Source organism: Cuculus canorus, chromosome 4 (assembly GCF_017976375.1).
Source record: "Cuculus canorus isolate bCucCan1 chromosome 4, bCucCan1.pri, whole genome shotgun sequence".
NCBI classification, from domain to species: Eukaryota; Metazoa; Chordata; class Aves; order Cuculiformes; family Cuculidae; genus Cuculus; species Cuculus canorus.
In genome coordinates this window covers 64,615,475-64,640,055 of record NC_071404.1, presented here as the reverse complement: position 1 = coordinate 64,640,055, position 24,581 = coordinate 64,615,475, and the positions used below count along the sequence as shown (strand labels likewise).

Here is a 24,581-nt window from a genome sequence, read left to right as displayed (position 1 = left end):
TTCTCTCTGCACGACCTAACAAGAGCCCTGTTCTGCATTAGATGCCCCTACTTCCAAAAGTGGTAAACTCTGCCTTTTTTTCCCTCAGTCCCAGAAAAAGCTCCCTGTTCAGTCAGGTGGGTCATCTTCCCCATCAGTTCATCTTACAGCATGTGGGGACAGCCTGCTCCTGCACCTTGAAGACTTCCTTCTTGAAGAATGTCCAGACTTCCTGGATGTCTTTGCCCTTCAGGACTGTCTCCCAAGGGACTCTCTCAATCAGTGTCCTGAACGGGCCAAAGTCTGCCCTCTGGAAGACCGTTGGAGTGGTTTTGCTGACGCCCCTACTTACTACATCAAGAACTGAGAACTCTATCATTTAGAGTCCATTTCATGAAGGGACCATTTCATGATTGCTATGCCTGAGATAGCCTCTGAACACCACATGTCCCACCAGTCCTTCTGTCTATAAACAACAGTTCCAGTGAGGCACCTCCCTTGGTAGGCTCACTTACCAATTGTGTCAGGAAGTTCTTCCACACACTCCACAAACCTCCTAGACTGGAAGCACCCTTCCAGTAATTGCATTTTTCCAGCCCTCTACTTCTAATTCAACCTATCATGGACAACGAGAAAAGATCTTGAAAAGATCTTGTTTTCTTCACCTCTTGATTATCTACATATCTCAAATCTGCTATTATTTCTTCCCTGCGTCACTTCTGTAGACACAGAAGCTCAAACTCTACCATTAAATTAATGCCTTCTTTTTTGTCATCCTTTGCAACCTTTCTGAACTTTCTGCAGCTTGTCTGCACACTTCATAAAGGATGATATCCAGAACTGCTACAATACTAAGTTGAGACCTTATCAGTGTTGAGTAGAGCAGAAGGATTACTTGACAAGCCATCATTTTTAATGACTTATTAAGATGTCTGCAGATTTTACAACAGCTTAACAGTGTTGATTCAGGTTCATTTTGTGATTTACTGCAAGTAAATATTTTTTTCCTCTCTACAGAACTGGTACTTGCTTCCTTTTTGCAACTATGCCCTTGATTATATATACTCAAATGTACACACACTAATGCCAAGAACATTAAAACATGTATTTCCCAATTTGTTGAGATCATTTCAAATTGCAATACCATGAACCAGAATGGCTCCTTCCCTAGTTTGTGTTATCTGCAAATGTAGCAAGCAAACTCTATATTACAGTCCCCAGATAAAGAGTGAAATTACAAGACAGTATAGTCTTAGGTCCCTGTAGAAGCACATGCTAAACAGCCTTCAGTTTCTAACAACAGCTACTGTCAGGTCTTTTTTATACTCATTATTCACCCACTAGATAGAAGGTTCATGTAGTGCATACTTCCTTACTTAAAAGTGTTGCATACAATATTATGTGAAAAAGCTTCAGAGAGACTATATCATATATATGCTCCTTAGTCTAACTTCTTTACCTGGAAGCCCCGTTTCACTGTTAATTATTTTTGTTTGACACAATTAGTTTTGGCAAATCCACCTTTGCTGTCACATACTTCCCTGTTTTATCCCAGGTGTCTATTAAAAAAACCTGATTGTATGATCTGGTATTTTTACAAAGTGGGATCTTAAGTTGATCTGTCTGAAATTCCTTGGTGGCTCCTCCTCTTTCCCTTTCTAAAAACAGGCATCAGTTTTGTCTTTTTCCACTTCTCCGGAACCTGACTTGACCTCCATGAGTTTTCAAAAATGGCTAATGACCTCAAGATTGTTCCAGCCAGTTTTTAAAGTGTTACAGGATGAAGTTTCTGAGGCCCATCTGATTTGAAGATCTAACTCCTCTAAGTACTCTCTAGCCTACTTTCTCCTGTTCTAGCCTTGGACCTTGCTTTTTTTGTGGCAGATATAAACTCTGTTTGCCACATGATCCTAGCTGACCTTTTCAGTGAAGATTAAAGCAAAAAAAGCGTTAAAGCACATTGGCCTCCCCTAGGTCATCTATTAAGAGTTTCTCCCCTCTGTTGTATAGCAGACTCATACTCCCCTTGATCTTCCTCTGGCTAATAACATACCAATAGCTTGTTATCCTTGATGTCCCTTGCTAACTGTATCTTCGCCACAGTTACTCTTATCTTATACTTTATCAGAACATGAATCTTTTCTCCTCTGCTACATGTTCTACTTTCTCCATCACAATTCATTCTGTGTGATTAAAGAAATCAAACACTGGTATGTTAGTACATAAAAGGAGATGTTCTTTTTTTCGTTTGCACCACTATATGCACTTCTGCCTGAAAAATGTCATGGTTTTATGAATTTTTCAGTATTAGAAGGAATAGAGGTGCTATATAAACAATGTTTTAACCATTTATTGATTGGTGCTTTAACAACATCTGACTGCTAAAATCACAACTAGATGACTGGAAATTCATTTTATTTAAACTCAGCGTTGCACCATTGCCAATATTGGAGACTTGAGTTTAAGGATAAAAATTGGTGCCGAGAAACAAATTGGCTGAAGAGAAAATAATATCAAAATTAAGCATATCTCAGCACTGGACTTTTGGCATGTTCCTCATGTACAGCTTTTGAGAGATAGGTATAACACAAACAGTTCTCTCAGTGCCTGGTAACAGTGAGGGCACCATCTGGGTTCTGTGGTCTCAGAAACTGCAAGGAGAAGGAACATTCAGGAAGTGGGGTGAGAGAAAATGTTATGAAAGGAGACGACTGCCATGGCAAGTGAGAATAAGAGAGGGAGAGGATAAATATTTTGCTGCCTTCAGGGCCTGAAAGAGCTCCTGGTATCTCTGTCCTTCAAATGTGAAATTTATTACTTAAATCACTGAAATTATTTTTTCTTCTCCAAAATATGTCTGAAAGAAAAAAATATGAGGAACAAAGCAAAAAAAAAAAAAAACCCAAACAAAAAAAACTTTGCCTTTTAAAGCTAGTTTAAATCTTCCAGGTGAACTGTTTCTAGAGTAAGGGTCCACTCCTGACCCTCAATGCAGCGAAACAATGGGCAGGGATTACTTACAAGAGTAAGAATCACAAGTGTTATTTCCTAGTACACTTACACCAACAAAATATTAGATCAATCTTTCTACATGTTTGTGGATGCAATCTGAAACAATAAAGAGAAGGACTCAGACATGATCCTATTTCTGTTTATCTCAAGTTGGAAAGAAAACAAATTAATAATTTGCAAATCAACAAGGATTCAACCTTGAAATGCCTGTGGTCATCAATTGTTGCAAGAAAGGGAAAACAAAATGCAAAAGAACACAGAGGATTATATTCTAAAATCAAGAAAAGAACAGCTTCTATACAGAAGAAATGTTTGCCTTATATTCTGCACAGATGCTGTACAAGCAAAATTCTCAGTATATTAATATAAACTGTCTGAAAAAATTCGACCCAATTTCATAAGACCAGCAAAAACAAAACAAAGGGAAGCATGACGTTTATGGGCTTTTTCCTCTAGCACAACCATGCAAGCTGAGCTGTGAAACCGTGATGGAAATATTAGAGCTGTTGTGCCTGAAAAAACGCAGTGATCATTTCATTCTTCCTGTCTTTTAATGCTCCAGGGTTTTGGAGACGAATAGGAGCAATAAGTTCACTTTGCAGAATTAATGCTGTAATTCTTTATCATAAGAGCGGAGCATTACCTCAATCTGATTTTTCTACAAAATGGTTCAAAGTCTATTTTTAATGATGGCCCTAATTTGTTAACACCTTTTAAATTATTAATCCCCTTTATATTCAAGTAGTTATTGCATGTCATAACAATGTATCTATGCAGGGAAATTTAATAGTATTTTCTGCATGTCAAGAAAAGGCTTGTTCTGCAAAATGCTATTAAAACTGATAATGAGCTAAATATTTGCCATAGCAAACACTGAAATTACTATATCAATCAACTTTGGGTTCTCTTATTCAATAAACAAAATTTAACCTATTAACTTGGCCTAATTTTAGGCAGGAAAATGCTTGTTTTCAGGCATATCTTGCCCTTGACTTAATATCTTTATCATCTGATAACTACATTTTCCTGGCCAATTAAGCCATTGTTTTGAATCAGAAGCAGCAATATAAGCCTTCTATTCTGCCTTGAATGCAACTACATTACTAGATCCTGAATACGATTTTCTCTGACCAAATTTAGACTACGTTTTAAAGCACACATATATCACAGCAAAATGATAATCTATGTTCCTGAAGACACCTTTCACATTAAAGAAAAAAAAAAAAAAAAGTGGATTTCTGAGGAAGTCAAAGGGTAAAACAAAATATATTGCAAATCTTTTAACTCTTCAGATTTCAATATCTCCACAGATTTGTCTACGTGGCAGGATGTTTGTGTTAATATTTTAAGAAAATAGCTCTGAAAATATAAAAACTGCACGCAAGCATCACCATTGACAGGCACACGAAGGAAAGCATCCTCTTTCCTGAGCATCTAACGCATAAATCTGAATGCTGATTGAATGCCTAACATCCAATTCAGTGAAAAAAAAAAAAAAGGCAGACTCCATCTCTGAAGAGTACACACAAGCTGAAATGGTTTATTGCGTAAGATGAGAGCCTTTCCTCAGCAGTGTCTGCTTGTGTGTGATGTTGCTGTTCATGCATAAGTGGCTACATCCACCCGCTCCCTTGCTTTTGTCACCGCGCACCCTCTACAGGCAGAAAGCAACTCCCAGCACGGGGACAAAACACCCCCTCGCCACAAACCCTGCCCCAGAGTGGATGTTTGGTCCTGGACCACCTCTTGGAAACAAGAAGGGTGCATAAAACACCAGTTTTGCCTTGGTACCTTGACCTAAAATGCACCAAGAAGCGTTCCCTTGCAAGCGCATCCTGCACTGCATTGCTGTCGAGGACAGCATAGGTGCACAAACAAAATGATTAATCAGATTTTCTTAGCCCTGCCTACAGCAAGGACCACATCTTGTTCATTCTGGACTCCATCACGAAGCTCCTAATAACTTCAAAGAAATGTAGGGAAGCAAAAATGGAGTCAAAAGGTGTGATGCCCCAGTTTTGAGGAAAGGAAAGGTGTATATATAATACTAATATAATTAGTATATATAATACTAATTCAATAACCTGTGGTTCTTGCTCAAAGACAACCTCTTGTTATAAATTATTTCCAATGAAATGGTGCAGTGACTCCTGAATGGAAATTAACTGTGCTGTGCCATTTAGGTAAGACAAGGCTACTTCTTAGGCTTATGCTCGTGTAGTTTTTTCCTCAGCTTACAATGAAGTTATTTCTTCTTTTCTCATATTTCACATCCTGCTATAGCTCACTGCTGCTAATTAAAACACCTGTGAGAAAGAATATCAGTTTCATAGAATCATAGAATCATCAGGTTGGAAGGCACCCACTGGGTCATCGAGTCCAATCATTCCTAACACTCCCTAAACCATGTCCCTCAGTACCTTGTCCACCCATCATTTAAACACCTCCAGGGAAGGTGACTCAACCACCTCCCTGGGCAGCCTGTTCCAGTGCCCAATGACCCTTTCCGTGAAAAATTTTTTCCTGATGTCCAGCCTGAACCTCCCCTGGCGGAGCTTGAGGCCATTCCCTGGCAGAGCTTGAGGCCATTGATTTAATTAGGACATTTCATTTAATTAGGGGAAAGCACAGTATAAAGCTATTTTTTTCTATACAAATTTCATGATGCATTGACCTAAAAGCACAAAAATTCCCCTCAGAACAATACTGTCACGTATTAAATCTCTTACATTTTGCTCTCCAAGACAGATGCTGTTATTAAGATACAATTTTTTTATTTTTAATAATAAATAAAAACTGTGATTTTCAAAAACACACCATCGATTGTTCAGAAATACATGTAATGTCTTAAACTGTTTCATAGGTTTTTCTGATTTTCAAGATAGAACAAATTTTCAGGTACAAATTTGCAGTCATTCATGTATAAAACTGCATTTAATGTAACCAAGGCTGAGTTAGTGTCAGGAATTTGTGTATAAAACCAGTTAAATGATAACAGCAATTATCTCCCCAGTGAGCATAATAAAGTCAGGAAATTCTGAGTTACCTTAGGGTTAAATTTAAAGGAATCCCACGCTTACAGAAATATTGCTGTTGAAGGTTCAGAAACACGCTGTTTCCTTGTAGTGACATGCAATACATAAAAAATTACCATTAGTGGCTGCAGTTTCAGTTAAAACTGATTTTAAAAACACACTTTGTAGTTTCAAGTATTTCTGCTTACAATACCGCTAATATGACAGGAAAACAAGGAATAAAGAGTGACTTTGCAACAGGGGAGTGTTGCTCACTTCTATCTCATACTGTGCCAATACCGAGAAGTACACCATCGGAGGCGCACCATGCAGAGATGCGCACCATCAGCCAGCTAAATCCAATCCTTCAAGGCAGCTACTGCGACTGAGCTACTGTGGTTTAATCTGAGATTGTTCTAAGGACCATTTTCTTAAGGTGATTATATTTACTAAGAATGATTTGTTAATCTTAGTTTTAGCATATAGAAAGTTGGCTAAACGTGCAAATTAGAGAAATAAAATTGTATATATCAAAGTAAACTTGAAAGAACCTGATAGGTCTCCTGCAGGTATGGAAAATAGGAAGATTATCACACAGGCAATTGCCAAATGTATATATACACAAAATATATTTTGTGCAGTCTGGAGGTATAGCCTGGAGAAATGCACCAAAATCAGCCAATGGAGACAACTTTGAAATAAGAAAAAGAACTATGAAGAGTTAAGATTAATCCAAAACCCAAACTGTATCTGGGGGTATGTGGGAATAATAACTTTTAAAATAAAACCTGTCATTTAAAATATTAAAAAAATATAAAAAAGTTTCAGCTAACTCTTGCAGCAACCAAACACACCAACCACTAACATCTCAGGATCAAAATTAAAACAACACCGATGTAGTGAAACTTTTTTCATTCGTTTCCAAGAAATTGAAAAGCACAATCCTTCAGTCTTCCAAGGAATGATTAATTCAGAATCTCTTAAGCCCTTCTTTTACCCATGGAGACTGAGATTCTTAGGCACTAGGAAACATCAGTCTGGTATAAATAAGATGCAACAGCTTCTTTAATATCTAGAGCACAAAGTTCCGCGCAGACAGAAATTACAAGGTCCAGAAAAACATGTTTTCCCTGTAACTAAATGTGACTATTTACATTGGACATTAGCAGGTCCCACACATGCATCCTTAGAGATAAATATTTGAAAAAGTTTACTGCTAGAGAGGCACTGGAGACTCAATGATTATGAGAACTTGAACACAAAGGTCAAGTTTATAGAAATCGATAGTGGACAACACATCTTATTTTAAGTCTGACAGTAGGCAATGTTTATAGACAGTTTTCTTCTCTCTTTCCATTAGGATTACCCCTCTCTCAAACACCCCCAAATACAGTGGCACCTCACAATATAAAAAACAAAGCAGCATACATCTTTGCAGTGCTTTTTGTACATGTAAGTAAGGGAAAGAAACATCCGTTTTCTCCAGAGAGGCTCCATCTCTCAGTTTGAAACATTCACAATAGAGCGAAATGGCTGTAATTGGCAGACGAAAATCAAACTCACCTCTGTTTCACATGGAGTGGAAGAATGTACGGAAGAACAACTAACTGCCTGGCCTTATGGCTTCCACAGGATACTCTTCCTGTTCAACTGTGATGAAGCCATTTTCCTGAAGCAGAGCCTCCTTAAGCAGAACGCTTGCTGGATGCAATTTGAGTGGGTTTTATTGATCATTCAATCTACGAGAAGATTGATAAATTTTGTACTCTCTTCCCTTAGTTATAACTTCCGCAGAAGACAAATATAGCCTCAGACTTTTTTCATGAATGAGTTCTTTGTAAACAACAGCCTTCCCAGCATCTAACTTGGGTAGAAGCTTCTCTGTAGAAGGCTCTTACTAACAGAGGCAGCTACGGTTAAATCTTCATTAGAAAAAGAGAACTGACTTTTAGAAAAGAATTCAACTTGAGAACCTGGAGCTAGGGAACTATTGGAGATAAGACTACTAGAAGGAAGGTCAGGAAAAAAACCCTGTCTTAATTAAGTAGCCATGGGAGGAAAAAACCCAATCGATTAAAAGGGAATAAAAACATTTAGTAAGGGCTCAAAGATGAGCCATTTGTCTTGTAAATATTTTGATTTCTCTTCACAGAAGACTGGCAAAAAGGACTCAGTACAGCTTTATGAGAATCGAGAGCTGTGAAGGCACACAAAAATACTGTTATTTTATTTGAGGATATGGATACAATTGCAGAAGTCTGAACATAGAGAAAAATTAGTGTCTGTTTCTTGAAGTATCAAAACATACTGTCTAGAATAGATAAAGAAACTGTTCAGATCTACATTTGGGTTTCTAGAAGAAACACCCTCAGTCATAAATAAGGATCTAAAGCATTTAATTTGATTCAGTCGCATCTCTAGTAAGAGTTGAAGTATGAGTGGATTAACTCAATAATACACATTCAGAAATCTAGCTGCTTTCCTGCTTTAGAAACTTATGTAAGAAGAAGAGTCCTAAATTATGCAAGAGACTTTGAATAACAAAGCTTTCCAGCACTTAGAGAGACCATTTAAAAATAAGCAGCAACCCTTCCCTCTGCATTGCTCTATTTCCTGCTGGTGAAGTCCTTGTTCTTCCTGCCCTTCTGAAGTTGATATCCATCTCTTGTGCACAGTAGAGTGACATGGACTAATCCTACTGGACAATATAACTGGAAAATAAATGAAAAGGAAACAGGATTCTTGCATCTTCTCTCTACCTCCTTCCATCAGTCGTGCTCATAAGAAGGAACTACATTCCATCATACTTAATTAATGATTAGACTAAATTTTCCTTATAACTATTCTTTTCACTATAAAATATTCTTCTAAACTCCAGCACATGTCAGAAAATTCCTTTCTCCAAGGTTACTGCAAAGATGAAAGGAATGAATTTGAAGTCCTTATCGGACAGAATAGTTACAGAGTTTGAATTACAGACAATTTAAGGCATAATGGCTAAACTCTGTAGTTTTTTCCTTTTTCTGCATCATTTTACTCTTCAGAACAGATTGTGCATGGATGCTGTGGAAGGTCCATTGACAGATATTTTTTAAGAACAGGCAAATAAAATTTCTCCTAGAAATGCATAAATACAGTTGCTTCTACATTTGGGATGGAGAATTCTTTAAGTTCCTTCTATTACTATTTTTCTATGATCCTATATTTATTATCTTGGCTCATTAAATTCTGCAGTTCTGGAAAAGACTAGAGATGATGCTGCCAAGGTGATTTGGGCATCTTCAAATTAACCCCACAGGCTTTGGCATCGAGAAGCAGAAAGACTGCCAACTGCTCTTCACATTTTCCCTAGCCTGCCTCTGATCCTTCTAACTGGCATCCAGTCAAAGTAAGACTGAACTTGTACACCTTTGTGTTTAAATGAATCAAAGTTCCATAGTTTACAGAAACAAATGTTAGAACCACATTATTTTAAAAAGCAGATTGACCTATCCAAGTATCTCTAAGTAAATAAAACCATATCCATCTCCTATGTTCTGGGTATTTGCATCATCACAAGAGGTGGAGAGTCCAGCTTTCTCCATCATAAGATGATTCTTTCCTCTTTACAGACTGTATTGAGGACAAATATTTTCCCAAGGTTGTCATTAATATATATCAAAAGAAATCCAGGGAGCATAGAAAAAGAGGTGGTTTACAATATCGGGAAACAGATGAATTGCATGAATAATAATGATAATTATACTAATAAATTACAAACTTTCCAGTTAATTACAAAATATTGTAATTAACTGGAAAGAGGCAACAAAGTAGCCTCTTATTGTTATCATTTGACTTACAATATCAAAAGATGCAAAATATCTGCTACTGTCTCAGTATTATTGACTATACTCAGCTTTAACTGTTCTTGCTCAGATACAGATTGCTCAGAAGCAGTTAAATGGCGAGGCCCCCAAGTAGTAAGCCAAATTATTGCACATATATAATGTCTAACTTACAGGTTCAAGGCTCAGCACGTGATACCATGATGTACATATGAAGTACTTTAGCAATCTGAAGAAATGCCATACTGCAAATGCCATAATTATTATGACAGTGAACAGCACAGGTGATGGTAGTCTCTTTCCGCAAATATCACGTCACAGCACACAATTTATCTGCATCAAAAAGACAGTTTCAAACTTGTACAGGTTCCTGAATTGGTACTCAATTCACTTTGGAACTGAAAGGGATGGAGAAATGTCATGTATTGCGCTAGAAACTCCTTTCAGTGCTTCCAAAAGACTCACACTGATGTCTTCTTCAGTTTAATCAAGGAGGGAAAGTAACGGTGTCCTGTTCTTTTGATTCAATGGTGACAAAACTGGCAGGAAGAAGGAATTATACTGCAGTTTGCACAGTACTACTTTATGCTGCAGATTGTGCACAGTATTACCAACTCCAGATGGCTCAGGGAACAAGGGATTTAATATGCAAAAAAAAAAAAAAAAGAAAAAAAATGTTGAAAAAATCTAAATGTGGAACTTAAATACAAGATCCTAATGATCAAAATGTAAGATCCTGGATCTGCTGTATAATGTACTACTGTAGACCAAACGATACATTTTAAGGCAAATCCTAAAAATCACAGTAGGGCTTAAAATTAAATATAAAAAGTAGCCTGAGTACATGAAGCCTACAAAACTTAAAAAAAAAAAGGAAAAGAAAGGTAAGCAGCTGTAAAGGCTTTTAAAAGGTTATGGCTACCATAAAACCTTCAAGAAGACAGGGAAGCCTGCATGTATATAATAATGCACTTATATATATTCTGTAGGTAAAACTGAGAATCAGACTTCAAAATGCTCTGGAAAATCTAAACATCCGGGTGCAACCCCCCCTAGATCTCTTACTCAAAGGTGGAAAAAATACTCTGAAAATAAACACTTATTGTCTCTTCAATCAAAGGTCAAAACGGACTCATTGCTGACTTCATCCATTTGCCAATTGTTGACAGCTGTCAATGCAGGGATTTGATTTCTTTATCCAAGCATCACAAACACTACATTACTATCTTCAGAGAAAGACCTTGACTGTGAGCTGCAGTTTCAGTGCCCCAACTCAATTACTGCATTCTTGAACTGCAATGTATTCATTTGTGGGCAGTGGGGCAGCCAGTGGGAGGGTATTGATTGGAGTATAATGTCATGCGTAGCAGCGAGAGTAAGATGAAAAGTGTTTTCTGCTTAATGGGTTGGTATTAAGTAGGTGGGAATGGCTTCTAATTAGCCAACAATTGCTGTGTTTCTCAGTTTCCCTCCTTTCCCTCCTCCTGTCGGTCACCAGCTGCCAATCTCTCTCTCCTTTTCCCTTTTTGTGTGGAGTTCATTGCTCACTGCAGTGAAAGCCTTTGTTTAAAAAAGAGGGCTCCCAGGGTCTCATCTGCCAGGGTACAGCTTGCAGCCTGCGATGAGTAGCAACTGTCAGTTTATTTTATCTCAACCTTTTCATCATTCTGCTGAAACTGGTCGAGTGAAACCACCTGAGAGACCTGAGGATTCAGTACCTACAAGTCATTAGCCAGGACTGCTCAGTCTCTCCCCACACAGCAAGTCAACTGAACACTGCTTAAAATATAGTCCACTTTAACCCCGTATTTTCCTATGGACGTTTTGGAACTCTTCCTGCAGCTTCTGGATTTTAGTTTCTTGGCCATTCTTTAAACGTACTATAACTACGATTAGTGAGTAATATATCTTCCAGTGTTTATCAACACAAATGCTCAAGCAACACACTTTAGAAATACAAACCATAATATACTAAAATCCATTTATTAGAATACCTTTGACTGGAACCTCGCTTTTAGGTAAGTCATGTTCCCCATCATTAATATTATACCTAGAAATTCCCCAAATTATTTGAACCTCCGCTTCCCTACAAGTTTTTGATAATACATCTCAGATAAAACGGACAAATTCTGCTCATAGTTACACTCGTGCAAACCTCCTCAAATCAATTAGATTTTATGGGCATAACAAAAAGCAGTATTTGGTCCACAAGTTTTAGCGTATTTGCAGCATTTTCCTCTCTTTGCCATACTGTTTCTCTCTTTACAAACATGTATGTGTACCTATACTCCCCGTGAACATCTACCTTCCAAACAGCTAATATAATTGCAGTATGATAACAAAAAACTTATAAAAGTATGTAAGAGAAAGAAATATTTTATTTTGAACTAAAACCAAATTAAATTTATCTGAATCAAATTTCAAAGTCATTAGCCTGAGCAATCTTTTTCTGGTAATCACAGCTAACTTGTTGCAGTCATTACTAACCACTTTAATACAGCAGCTGAAGTATTGCTTTCCCCTATGTAAACTGTGAGCCATTTCAAGATGTATAAGAGATGACAAGAAGACAAACCCAGTTATCCTCCAACATATCAGTTGACTTTATAATGCTTAAAATTGTCAGTGTTTCATCTCAATTATCTTCCTACAGCAGCATAAGTGGGCATACTTGTATGAATATCAACAAAATAAAATATAATTTGTATAATGTTATTCTCAAAACTGAACTAGTGGTACCAGTGAGGATAAGCTTGCTCTTGGAGAATTACACATCCCAAGATGCCATTCAGCAGCAGATTGATAGATTCTGGAGTCGAGGGATTGGGCTCCACAGCACTCTGACGTGATATCTTCTGCCAGAACAGAAGTATAAGGTAAACAGAGGGCTGCAAGTGCTGTACCTAGGATAAGAAGCCAATGGGGAGCCCAGAACTACCAACGCTGTGCAGCATGCATTCCCCTTCCCTCCTGGTTCCTACCAGCCACAACATTCAGATTTTCCTTGACACCAGCTACTGGAGCATGATCTGGAGTTCCTATTCCTTAAATTCCTTGGGTGCAGAACATGAGCTGAGGAAGGCTACTACATGGCATACTCACCCTCCATTGTTCAAGTTCAATTTTATATGAGCAGTGAGTTGAATGCACAGTACTATCACTTAGGTGCTCAGTTGAGATGTGTAAACACAATCAGACAGCTCAATGCCTATGTTCATGTGATCATAGAATCACCAGGTTGGAAAAGACCTCTTGGATCATCGAGTCCAACCATCCCTATCTGCCACTTAACCATGTCCCTGAGCACCTCATCTACCCTGATCTGTAAATATCAGACAGTATGAAATACACTTTCACAAAAAAGATATGGTTTCAGTATCGGCTGTCACAGACATTATAATTAACATATGAATAAACATAAGGTTTAGATACGAGAGATGCTGGGCACTTGCAGTTCCCATTTCAAAAACTGCTGCGGAAGATTAATTCCCCACAGGACCTGACACTAGCTACATTGTGTTTGACTAACAGCTGTAGCAGCAACATCTCAAAAATTAAAAAACATGCCAGAATTTTTAGGAAAAGGAATTGTATTAAAACATTGTAGCAATCATGGCAAAAAACATGTAAAAAACTTTGATTCAAAACAATTTCAAATTGGCCTCCCCTAATCAATTAGTCTAATACTCATTAATGTCAGTATTACAGAATAGTAGGTACACTTTCAAAATGATGTACTTGTATAACACACTGTGGAAAACATTGTATAATTACTTGGCTCTGCGGCAAGACCTGTATGAGCCCTTAAATGGGAATATTCTGTATTACAGATAATATTGAATGGTTAACTGAGTAAGTAGAAACAAGTGGATGAGCCTGGGGGCATGGTCATCTACTTAAGCATGCATTTGGATCTTCAAGCTAATTAATCACCTGGCTGTATACTTAAACTTAGTCAATCCATTCACACAGGTGATTAAGATCTCTTTAAAGGTTATTTTGATACTTCACAATTTTCTATTAACCAGCTTACCAAGAGACTCAATATGAAGCGTGATTCTTTCCAGTGTATTCTCTGATCACAATGTAAAGAAAAACGCAGAACACGAAGAACAGCTACAAAAGGGTAAGGATGAAAAAACTGAAATACCACTCGTAAAAAAAACCCTACTGATTCTACAACGAGCACAAAAGACACACCTAATAAGGTATAGATTGAGATGCTACCTACTGGGTACAGAAGTAACTGACTTCCATTCCATAAACACTGACTGGAAACATACATAAAATTAGGGTTTGGAGTGAAGGTGTGGGGCCAAAAAAGGAGAGAATAATTTGCAATATAAAAGTGAAGAACAGGGGATAGAACAAAAGAGGGCACAGAACAGACAAGGAAGAAGGAGGAACAGAAAGAAAGTAATTGTCAAACAAACCATTAAAAAAAAAGTCACAGAATATTCCTGCTGATTACAGGAAAAGAATAAAAAGAAAGGTGGATTTTTTTTGGGCAAAAGACATATGGTTTCATAAATACATTAACTAAAGTATGAAGTATGAATTATGACACTTCGCTTTTTAAAATATATTGGCTCATTCTAAATGTAAATAATTTAAATCTTGACTGTCTTTGGACCACGGAGCCTTAATAAAACCAGCAATTTGTTACTTAAACAAAAGAGGAACATAAAAGATTATATCAAGGCAGAGGAAGACATCTCAGAAGAAACCCCTCAAAGATACAGAAAAGAAAGCTGGGTTGGGAGACCAAGGAGAAGGAAGGTGTTTTATACAGTGACTGTGAGATGACCTAAGGGTTCTGTTTCAGAAAATATCCACTGAATACAGTTTCTTTGTCTTGGCTTTGATTTTCTGTGTCCAAAGATTCTTGGGGAGCTTTTGGTATGGAAGGGTTTGCAGCAGAGAACTGTTTTCATGTTGGCCCGAGGTCAATCTCTCTCAATTCGCATGTTTGCAGACAGCGCCAATAAAAGGTTCTTTATGAAGTCTAAATGACGACAACCCTCTCAATATTAAACAAAAACCTAGAAGGCTGCTCTTTCGTTCTTTCTGAGGATCAATTTTCCATTTTGAGGACAAGAGCTAAACCCACTAGAGACATCTCTGCTCATATGTGCAGCAAAGGGAAAGGGCCTATGATGGGCACACACAGAGAAGCCCTAGGGCCAATTTGAAGTATGCCAAGTGGTTATTCCTCCTTTGCAACCATCTGGGGACTGCCAGCTGATAGCTATTCTGCTTTATGACTCCTCCCTTTGTCAATACTTTCCTTATACTCTGGGCTGCAGAAAAACGTGCAACTTGTAAGCGTCCCTAAATCAAGGATTTCTCCAGAAGTTAAATAACCTGTTTGGGCAAGAGCTTAATTTTCTTTTGCATCACTCAGTTGTCCTACAGAATCATTGCAGGACTAAGCTTCTGTCCTGAGAATCTTCACTTTTAAAAATAAGTAAGGGACTCTACTTTTGGTAGAAGTACTGACAGTGGAGTGCACGAAGCTACACTAGTTCAGTGCATAAACCTACATTAAAGGGTCTGACAATATACTGCAGTTTGAACATCACTTCCAACATTTTTTTTCCACAAGAAAGAACAACTCACCTTATTTAGGAAACCATTTTCTGCTGATCTAGAAAGCTTGTCTGAGAAAACACAGCTGGATGCCAACAATGTTTAGCACAGGATGTGTCTAAAGCAAACACATGGTGAGATGAGATGTTTCCATAGAAAGTATTAAATTGGAGAAAAATCTAGATGAGATCCAAATTCTCCTATGAAGATGTTTTTATATAACAGCTGATGACAAGAACACTCACAATCACAACAGACAGGATGATAGTGAATTTTTGAAGTTATAACACCACTTAGACTTAAAAGAATTGCCGAGTCTTGGCAAAGACAATGAAGAAATTTCTAACACACTAGTCCATGGTGAAACATTAAAATATTATATGAATCTTCCTCTCAAATCTGGTACTGCTAGTCCACAGACATGGCCTAGAGCTGATCCTGCCTGGCAATTCCTAATTATTTAAGGTAGTAATTAAAAAGTTATTTTTTCAGACAAACGTCAGCCATCAGCAGAAAACAGAACAAACTACTGCACTCATGGCAAAACTGACATAAGTGTTTAAACTGTGTTCTCAGACTCTTCACTGAGTATCTTGTGCATCTGGCCACTAATCCCAATGTGCTGAAAACCTTCCTTGTCACCCTCAGTTCTTGTCTTCACACTTGATTTTCCTGTAGTCCAAGCAACAATCAGTATCACTTTCTAAAAATAGAGTATATCACTAAGCAGAATTAATCAAATACTTAAAACCAAGCCCCAAATAATAATAAATAACATAAGATATATGGAACTGATTTTCCAAAACACATCTATATATAACCATGCTGGTTTTCAACATTTACTTAAGGCATTTTGCAGTGTTATCAAAGGCACAGCAATACAAAAAATAACTGAGATTTTTTAAAATAAAAAGTGAGACAAGCTAAAATTTAGCAACTGTTGTGTGTTTGGTGATGTAGATAAGGAAAGGCAGTGCAAGTTTAGAAAATTTTAAGGAAAAAAAAAGACAGAGCCACCTCTAAACTTATTTTTTTCCACTAATAATTTTTGTAAATGTATATATTTTGGCATTTCCAACCACAGTATTTTTCCAGGAGTGAGTAAATTATTCTATTTGATAAAAAACGCACAGAAACCATCCTGTGAATTTCAGCAGGTGACACTGAAGCATTCGAGCTACTTTTGAAACACACTTGTTAAAAAATGAGCCTTTGTGCTTTTGGCATAGGGACAGCGTCAGAGTCTGTATTTGGTCACACACACCTCCTTTCCATATATAAGAACTAAGATTTTAAATTAAGAGTGTGAACAAGTGTATAATTCCCTTATGTCATGTCCAGTTGCATTTTTGAAAACATGAAAATCTCTCTAAAATCCTTCCGATTTCTCATGACTTTTGGTCATACTAATGACATACTCTGAAAAACTAAATAAACTCTTAGCTTGTAAAACTTGCTTCTGACATAGATCATAAGCATACAGAGCTTGAAGGAGAGTCCATTACAGATCCTGTCTGCACAGTGAACAGACTGCTGAAAGGGAGGATTGGCCCAGGTCGTTGGAGGTAGAGGCATGCTCTCCTCCTTCCAAAATGAAGGTCTGAATCATTCCCATCATTTTTTACAGAAGTGACTGAAGAAAATCATAGTTTGGCCTGTTCAAATTCAGTCTAGCTGCTTTATCACCGACGGTGTATAAATTTAATGCTGTTTATTCAACAAGTTAGTTACAAAACCCAACAATATACTATCAAGAAGCAACATGTTAAAAGAAAATATTGAGTCTGCACGCTAATTTCAGTTGCCATACAAGGCTATATATTTGCCTTCTGCACATGCTAACCGTAGAGTGGACCTTATTAAGTAATAAATGAGCCGATCAATATTACAGACACATAAACTGTGTCTTCGAGAGAGTGCATGTACATGCATAATTCCAGTAGTCCCACATCAGTATCATGATATGCCAAAATCTACGACAGAGCTTTAGATATGAAATATGCAGTGAAAGGAACCTGCAAATACAAGCCTCTACCTTTCCACTGACATCATATAAGAACTTTTTAATGGTTGTATATTGGTGCACCATACAAAGACTTGCTAATTTTATGGTTTTGAGCAATGCATTGCATCTTTTCTTTCTCTTAAATGTTCTCAGATAAAAAAATCTGCTACCACCGATGAACATTTACTGGGCACATACAAAGTATAACATACAATGCACACTCCTGATGAAGATTGGTTTTCATTTGCTAAAGTACAGTCAAGCATTTTGGGTACAGTGCTATGCCATAACAGCTTTATTTAGCATGCATTTGAGGTAACTCACACAATTTATTAATGGAGGAAAGACAAGATTTGTAATGTTTGAAATTTTCCCAGAATTACTGTACTTCAGAAAGGAGAGACAATAGAAAAGCAATTTATCACATTATGAAGCAGACTGTTCTGCTCTTGGACACTATTACCAAAATGGCCCATAAATTACATGGCTGTGGTAAGTTACAGTGGAGAAACTTTAACAGAATTTGTTTAATGTGATCTTTGATCTCATATCTCACTTCTGCTTTTACCATTCTTTAGGGGTAATCCTCTTGACAAATGACAAAGCCACACAAAAACTCAATCTAAAATGCACCCGGTAAGATCTCTATTAACAATTTTGTGCTACTCACTTCTTTTACAGAACAAACACTATAAAACATCTTGAAGAGCTTTTAAAAATGTGAATTGGTAGAATGACAGTTTAACTTTTTCTGTAACAAAAGGGACCTTTCGCATTATGGAACGCACCATACATCTATGGACAGAGCTGGAGAAAGAATATTGAGGGACTACATACTTGTGAGTAAGAACAAAAGCTCATTGGATTGTATTTTCCAAGCTGTATTTTTAGCTGGTACACACATTTCAAATCATGTTGAAGGCCGCTCAGTTGTGGAATGCTAGAAATAGTTCTGATCATGCTGAAGTTGATGGTACAAGATAATTCCATTGATCATAAGACTTCACAATTGATGATGTGGGTAAGACAATCATTTATGCTGCATTTGTTGCTACTATAAAAAAACCAAACCAAACCAAACCAAATATAGAAAACCTATGGGAAAATGCATCAATTCCGCAAAGTTCTCCAAAGTCAAGAAACGTAAATCTAAATTGTGGTCAAGAACACATAACATTTCTCAAGAAAACAATTGAAGACTTTATAGGATGAGGAAAACAATAAATTTTAAGTCTATTCCTAAAATTGTTTAGATGATTTCAAGCACCCAAGGTCTCTTTCTGAGGCACAGCCCTACCAGATACAGTGACCTGGACTGACAGTTGTCAGACTCTCAGAAAACACATTTGCTGGTCAGCATTTCATGTAACCGATGTCCAAAAACTGATCCAAAATTTTTCTTGCCTTCAGCACCTTTAATTATTCTTTTCCCATGTACAAGGTAGCAAGTCAGGAGATTATTTATTAAAAGACCCGTGAAATATTTTCTCATGTTAGTTATGCTGTGGGTTCATTTTTAGGCTGTAACATGGAGTCACCAGGCTTTCTGCTCACTGACTCTGCTGATATTTTTTTTACACGCTGGACTAAACATAAAAAGATCAATAAAAGTGTATTTGTTCTTGCTGTGGCATCTCATAATGGCACAAATAACTCTCTTGTAAGTGAAGTCAGGTGACTGAGTCAAATGCAGCAGATAAAAACACATTCTCCTTTGCATTTATAAACACTGTTTTCTGACAGTCCCATCCCTTCTGTCCATGACAACTTTGGGCAAAACATCCATTTTATTAATAAATGTTGAGGTAAATTGAGTAATTAATGTTTCTTTCTGCCTGATTATTGAAACAATTGATTTAGAAAATAAGCCTTGGTTGAAAGACATAAAGTATATGGCAGTGCTTGAATTTAAATGACGTTGTTCCTCCACTTGCCTAAGTACTTCTTTTGCCTAAGAATACAGAAACTACTCTGATTTTCTTTTCTTGCAGAAAAATTATTCAGTCAGAACAGTTAGAAATAAAAACTTACTTCCTTCTTCCTTTTGCTAAACTACCCTGCGGATTAAGGACTACCATTGTATCTTGTCTTTCACTGTTTTGACCTCAAAAAGACTGAGAAAAATCTAGTAGATTATTGCTGTTGAGCTGTTTGAAAGAGCTAGAAATACTGTTCTATTATCACAGCAGGAATTTCCAAAGTGATGAGTTCATCATAGGATGCCCAGACATTCTCCTGGAAGGTAGGATAAAGGCTGTACCTGAAACTCAAAGGCGGTAAATCCTAATATTGAATTGGTGCCAGGTCATGTTCTGCCAGACAAAGCTATTAAAAATGTAACGCCGGCACTAACAAGAGGTTTGGCACACAAAACATGAAGAATGTTACAGATTGTGCTGACAGTGTGACACTATGTTTTCCTGGATGTAATCTGGGTATCATGAGAGTAAGCTTGGAGCACTAATGAGAAGAAGGATATTGAACTGGAAGAGCTGCTAAATATGCAGTAGCCACAGGGTTCCTGTAGTTAACTGGAACTAAAATGAAAACTAATGCCGAAAGTAACAGAGGGTATACCAGGCAAAAATACAGAAGGAAGAAAATCTCGGCAGGCAAAACTTGTTTTGGTACCATGCTTGCCAGGATATAAAGGGCTTTTCTAATCATATTCTTTTTATCCCTGAAGTCCTGTTAAAGAGGAGCACGAAGCTTGAGTTTAAAGAGGCACACATCATTCCACGATATAAATGAGTTTCACAACTGGCTGGACAAAGCAATATACAAAAGTTGAACAGAAAATCTCTCGGTGCAAGAAGCAAAATACGTATTGAAGATACAAAGATCACATTATCTCTTTGGGGCTCCTGTTTTTTTTTTGCTGTTGCCATTGTTGGGTTTTTTTTACCTCTTATTTGCATCAGCTATGGCTAGCGATCCTTGTGTGACATGCACATAAACTGCTTGACACGGAATTTTTCTTTGACCATCCCTGTTGGAATTTATGGCATCTGCACTACAGACCTAGGAACTTACTAACCCTTGCAGGAAGCAGGCACCTAATTAACTCTGCCAGCCAACAAATCTGTGAGCGTGCTGGATATTCACTTATTGAGGCAAAAATCATAAATACATATAGTAACTGAAAAAGAAAAATATCCTTATTAAGAAAGAACTGCCCTGTTACCGTCTCCCGAACTCTAAATAGAGCTATGTAATTTATTATCTCTTCAACGTGCCAATGAATATCTTCCTTCCACAATTCTCAGTCGCTTCTAGTGTTGCCTCTGGTATCCTGACTCCGGTTAAACTACTAACATCTTCAGTTACCAGACTATTAACTACTTATTTTATATCTAAAATTCATAACTGAACTTACATTTAATTGTACCAACTCTATGAAAGGAAAAGACACACAACAAAACTCAAGACAAGCAGACCTTTTTCTGTAAGAGTATGATAACTAAGAGAATTTGGACACAGTGACTCTAAAGATCCATGTTATGACTTTGCTTCAGTTGTCATTTATTTCCACCATACTCCAGATCCACATTTCCACAGGAATGCAGAGAGGAAAGTTTTAAGGTGGAGTAGACTTATCCCTCTTCCTTCCCCAGAACAATACAGTTTAATAGTATCAATACTTGAAGATGCATAAATCAGTTTGTCTTTTATTAATGTAGAGCACAGGACAAAAGAGTAACAGAAATTTAACTCATGAAAAAAGAGGTTCTCCTCTTTATCTGAGACAAGGAAGCAAAGTGAAGAAATCACAGAGTTGCTTCTTTTTTTCCCCTCCTCCAATATCAAGTATAAGCAAGCCAAAAAAAACCCCAGCATGTTCTTCTGAATTCAGAATTACAGAATTACATCCACTATATCAAGCAGAAATTAGCTCTTACTTTGAAAAACTGATGGAAAATGAAGATCCTTATTATTTTTTCTTTAAAAATTAAAATAACACTATTTGACTAAACTAATACATCATTTCTTGCTGATATGTGTGATACTTTGGAAAATAGCACTGAAAAAAGTAAGTTACCATTCATAACAACAAGTACTATTTGTTCCTTTCTCCCCGCTATGTTGTATTTAAACTTACTTAATTCAGCCTTTAAAATAAGCACACAAAGGAGTAAATCTAACCTCCATTCAGTACAAGGATTAAACACAGGAAATAATTTAATAAAACTCTACAAGAAAAATGACTTAACCGTTGAGGACAATACAGCGCTAATGCGTTTCATAACCAATGTCTTACCGACTGTAAGAGGGTCAGTGCACATGTCACTTCTGTTATCCTTCCATGCCAGCAGGTACTTGAGGTTGATGGGATCTTCTGCTTCTATATGGCTGTTAAATGCCACCATCAGTTTATGAGCTTTTGCAATGCCACAATAAGTCTTTGTTTCATCCACTAAGGGCAAACTATTTGAAGTTTTTGCTGCCTCAGAAGCCTGACTGAAATATTCAAAAGCTTCATTATAGTTTCCCTAGTAAAGAAGTGAAAAAAAAGAGAAAAGAATTGTAAAAACTAATTGTAGTCACCTGTATTTTACCTTGATATTAGAACCTGCTCCTCTGGCACCTCAGAGATGTTGCAGCTGAGAGGCCAGCCCACACAATGACTCACGGCATGCTATTAAGCCAATCACTCTCCCTTGCTGTTTCCTAACCTCTAAAATCCAGATAACACCGCTCATATCTTTCACAGGACCTGAATTGTTTTCTGGTTGCCTGTGTAGTATTTTGAACGTGCAAATCTAGGTATATCAATGCTAAGCGTTAGTACTAATTCCAGCCAGGCCATTTAGAAATTATTGCTGTTGTTTCATTGTTTAACATCTCCATGGCAGGAAAGGTCCTAATTTACTATACTAAATTTTAGAAAAGAAATCTTAAAAATTTGGGGAAAAAAAAAAGAAGATAGGAAATCTAAAGCACAGAAAAGAACATAAATTAAAATCTACAGATTTATGGGGGAAGCAAGGGTATACTGAAAATTGGGGATATTCCTAATCACAAAATGAGGAACAGTAGGAGAAATATAAGCCAACTCTTGCTAAATATAAAACCCAAATATGTCATCTCTTTGTCCTACAGAATACAGAAATCCAACATTTATGAATCCAGTAAAAAAGGAGTGCAAACTACAGCATATAACAAATTAAGAGGAATTTAAAAAAGTATATCCAGAACTATTTTTTATGTGAGATATGGAAAGAAAACTCTTCAACTTCTTGACCAAAGAAGAATAAAGAGAAAACTGGGGAAAATCATGATAAGCTGAAGTATACTGCTGAAAAGCTAAAAAAAATCTTGTTATATTTCTTCATCTTTTGCATATTTCTACTTTGTCATGAAGCTACTTTGAGTTACCATCAAAGAAGTAGCAGGGCAGGGCTTGTAATTTAAAAAGCGACATACAGCCAGACCTAAACAAAGCATAAAAAAAAGCTTTGAAGAAATCTAAAGACAAAGAGATTGAATTGCTAGGAAATAAATTACATCTCTCATCAAAACTGGGTAGTATAATCTAGGTTTGAAAAACAGCACATTTTGTCTTGGTATTTTATATGGCAGTGTGCAACAACTTCACACTTCTATTGTCTGATGTTTAATTATTATAGAAAAAGAATCAGATGACAATTTTGGCAAGATTGTCAAAAAGGTAAAAAAGAAGTTTTTTTGCAAGACTTTGAGGAATTTGAAAGGGACCTAGTACTACTATCTGAGTGGTTGTGTGATAGCAAATGGAATTAATTCTTTAGAAAATAAGAGGTAATTCATACTGCCTGAAATATTGGTAGCTTTTAGTGGGTTCTAATTATCTCAGGCTCAGGAAAGTGGCTTTGAAATAACACGGGCAGCTCTGGCTTCTCCTAAATGCAAGCCAGCTCTAATATCTGGTAAGGTTAAAAAAAATATTAGGATGCATCAAGAATGCAGTGGAGAAAGCTAGAGTTGATACAGTCTATGTAAATAAGGCATATATTAACAAAACTGGACTAAGTAAGTATACGCCAAATGGCAAACACAGACCAGGAACAGACTGAAAAATTGTTACAAACAACAATAGAAGAATAAGGTTGAATTAAATATAACTGAAGAGCAAAAAAATTAAAAAACATTACAGATAGCTCTCTCCTCTTAACGGACTGTTTATGGTGGCAATCTTGATGGCAAGCCTACTAAGCAGAAATTTGGGCATCCTTGTGAAAAATCCAAATCAACAAACAAGACAAGGCAAAGAAAGGCTTTGCTGCAAGCAAGTCATTATGGTACTGTTCGTGTTCTACCTTACTCTGAATGAATTAGTTCTGGTTATTTTCAGAGCTAGACAAATTTCTTGTGGCGGTTTCTAAATATCTATCATTAACATTACGTATAGCCTGCTTGCTCCCTTCCAGTTCTCCCAGCTGGTATGGAATTCTGCTGCCCTGGTGGCCCAGACTTCCTAACTGAAAACATTTTCAGAGTTGTCTTATGCTTTTACTCTCAGCTTGATTTACTAAATTGAAGTTCCCTTCTGCATAGAGTACAGGAAGAGAGACTTCCATAGATACATTTTGCACCCGATACCACTTTTAGGGATCAAAATTTGTATGACTGCTAAAACGTGCTTGCAATTAGAAAAGGAGAAAGGAATAACAGAAATTCAGGTGATCTTTAAGCTATTTTTTAATACATCAGGAGAGCAGAATCAGGCCTATGAAGACACAGCAACAAATAAAGAATGACAAGCAGTAGGATTATAGATGAAAACCAGAAACGTCTACCTATAATTCTCATGAAAACTATAATGGGTTAAGGGAAGAAATGAGTGAGAGGAATGCAGCAAACCAGACTAAGAAACTTGAGTAAAGGGAAGTGATGGAGTGCATCGTACTAACTCCATCAGTTTGCATATTAAGTAAGAAACTTGCTTAACAAACTGGGAGAAATTAGACCTAACACTTGCACATAAAACAAAACCAGGCATTTTAGGAAACAAGAAACAAACTTATGGGTAAACCAATAATGGCTAGAAAGCAGGAACTGGGTGTACAGCACTAAAGATAGACGGTGGCTTTGATGGACCAATGAGATGACAGAGCTGTAAAGGTACTGCAACAACGTGGACAGAGCAAAGTGAATTTGGGAAGAACATGAAAAGTTATA

At 37.0% G+C, this 24,581-nt stretch overlaps 1 protein-coding gene across 3 annotated transcripts in view; it reads right to left on the bottom strand.

Annotated features, from left to right (window-relative positions):
• The window catches only part of TTC29 (tetratricopeptide repeat domain 29), a 228,575-nt gene that overhangs the window by 32,391 nt on the left and 171,603 nt on the right, over positions 1 to 24,581 (bottom strand). For 2 of the 3 annotated variants that reach the window (XM_054066168.1, XM_054066170.1), the window contains exon 11: positions 21,682 to 21,913. In XM_054066168.1, coding sequence (XP_053922143.1) covers positions 21,682 to 21,913 — 232 coding nt within the window. Of the gene's footprint in view, positions 1 to 15,448; positions 15,537 to 21,681; positions 21,914 to 24,581 lie in introns of all 3 variants that reach the window. The other variant, XM_054066171.1, reaches the window with a different exon arrangement.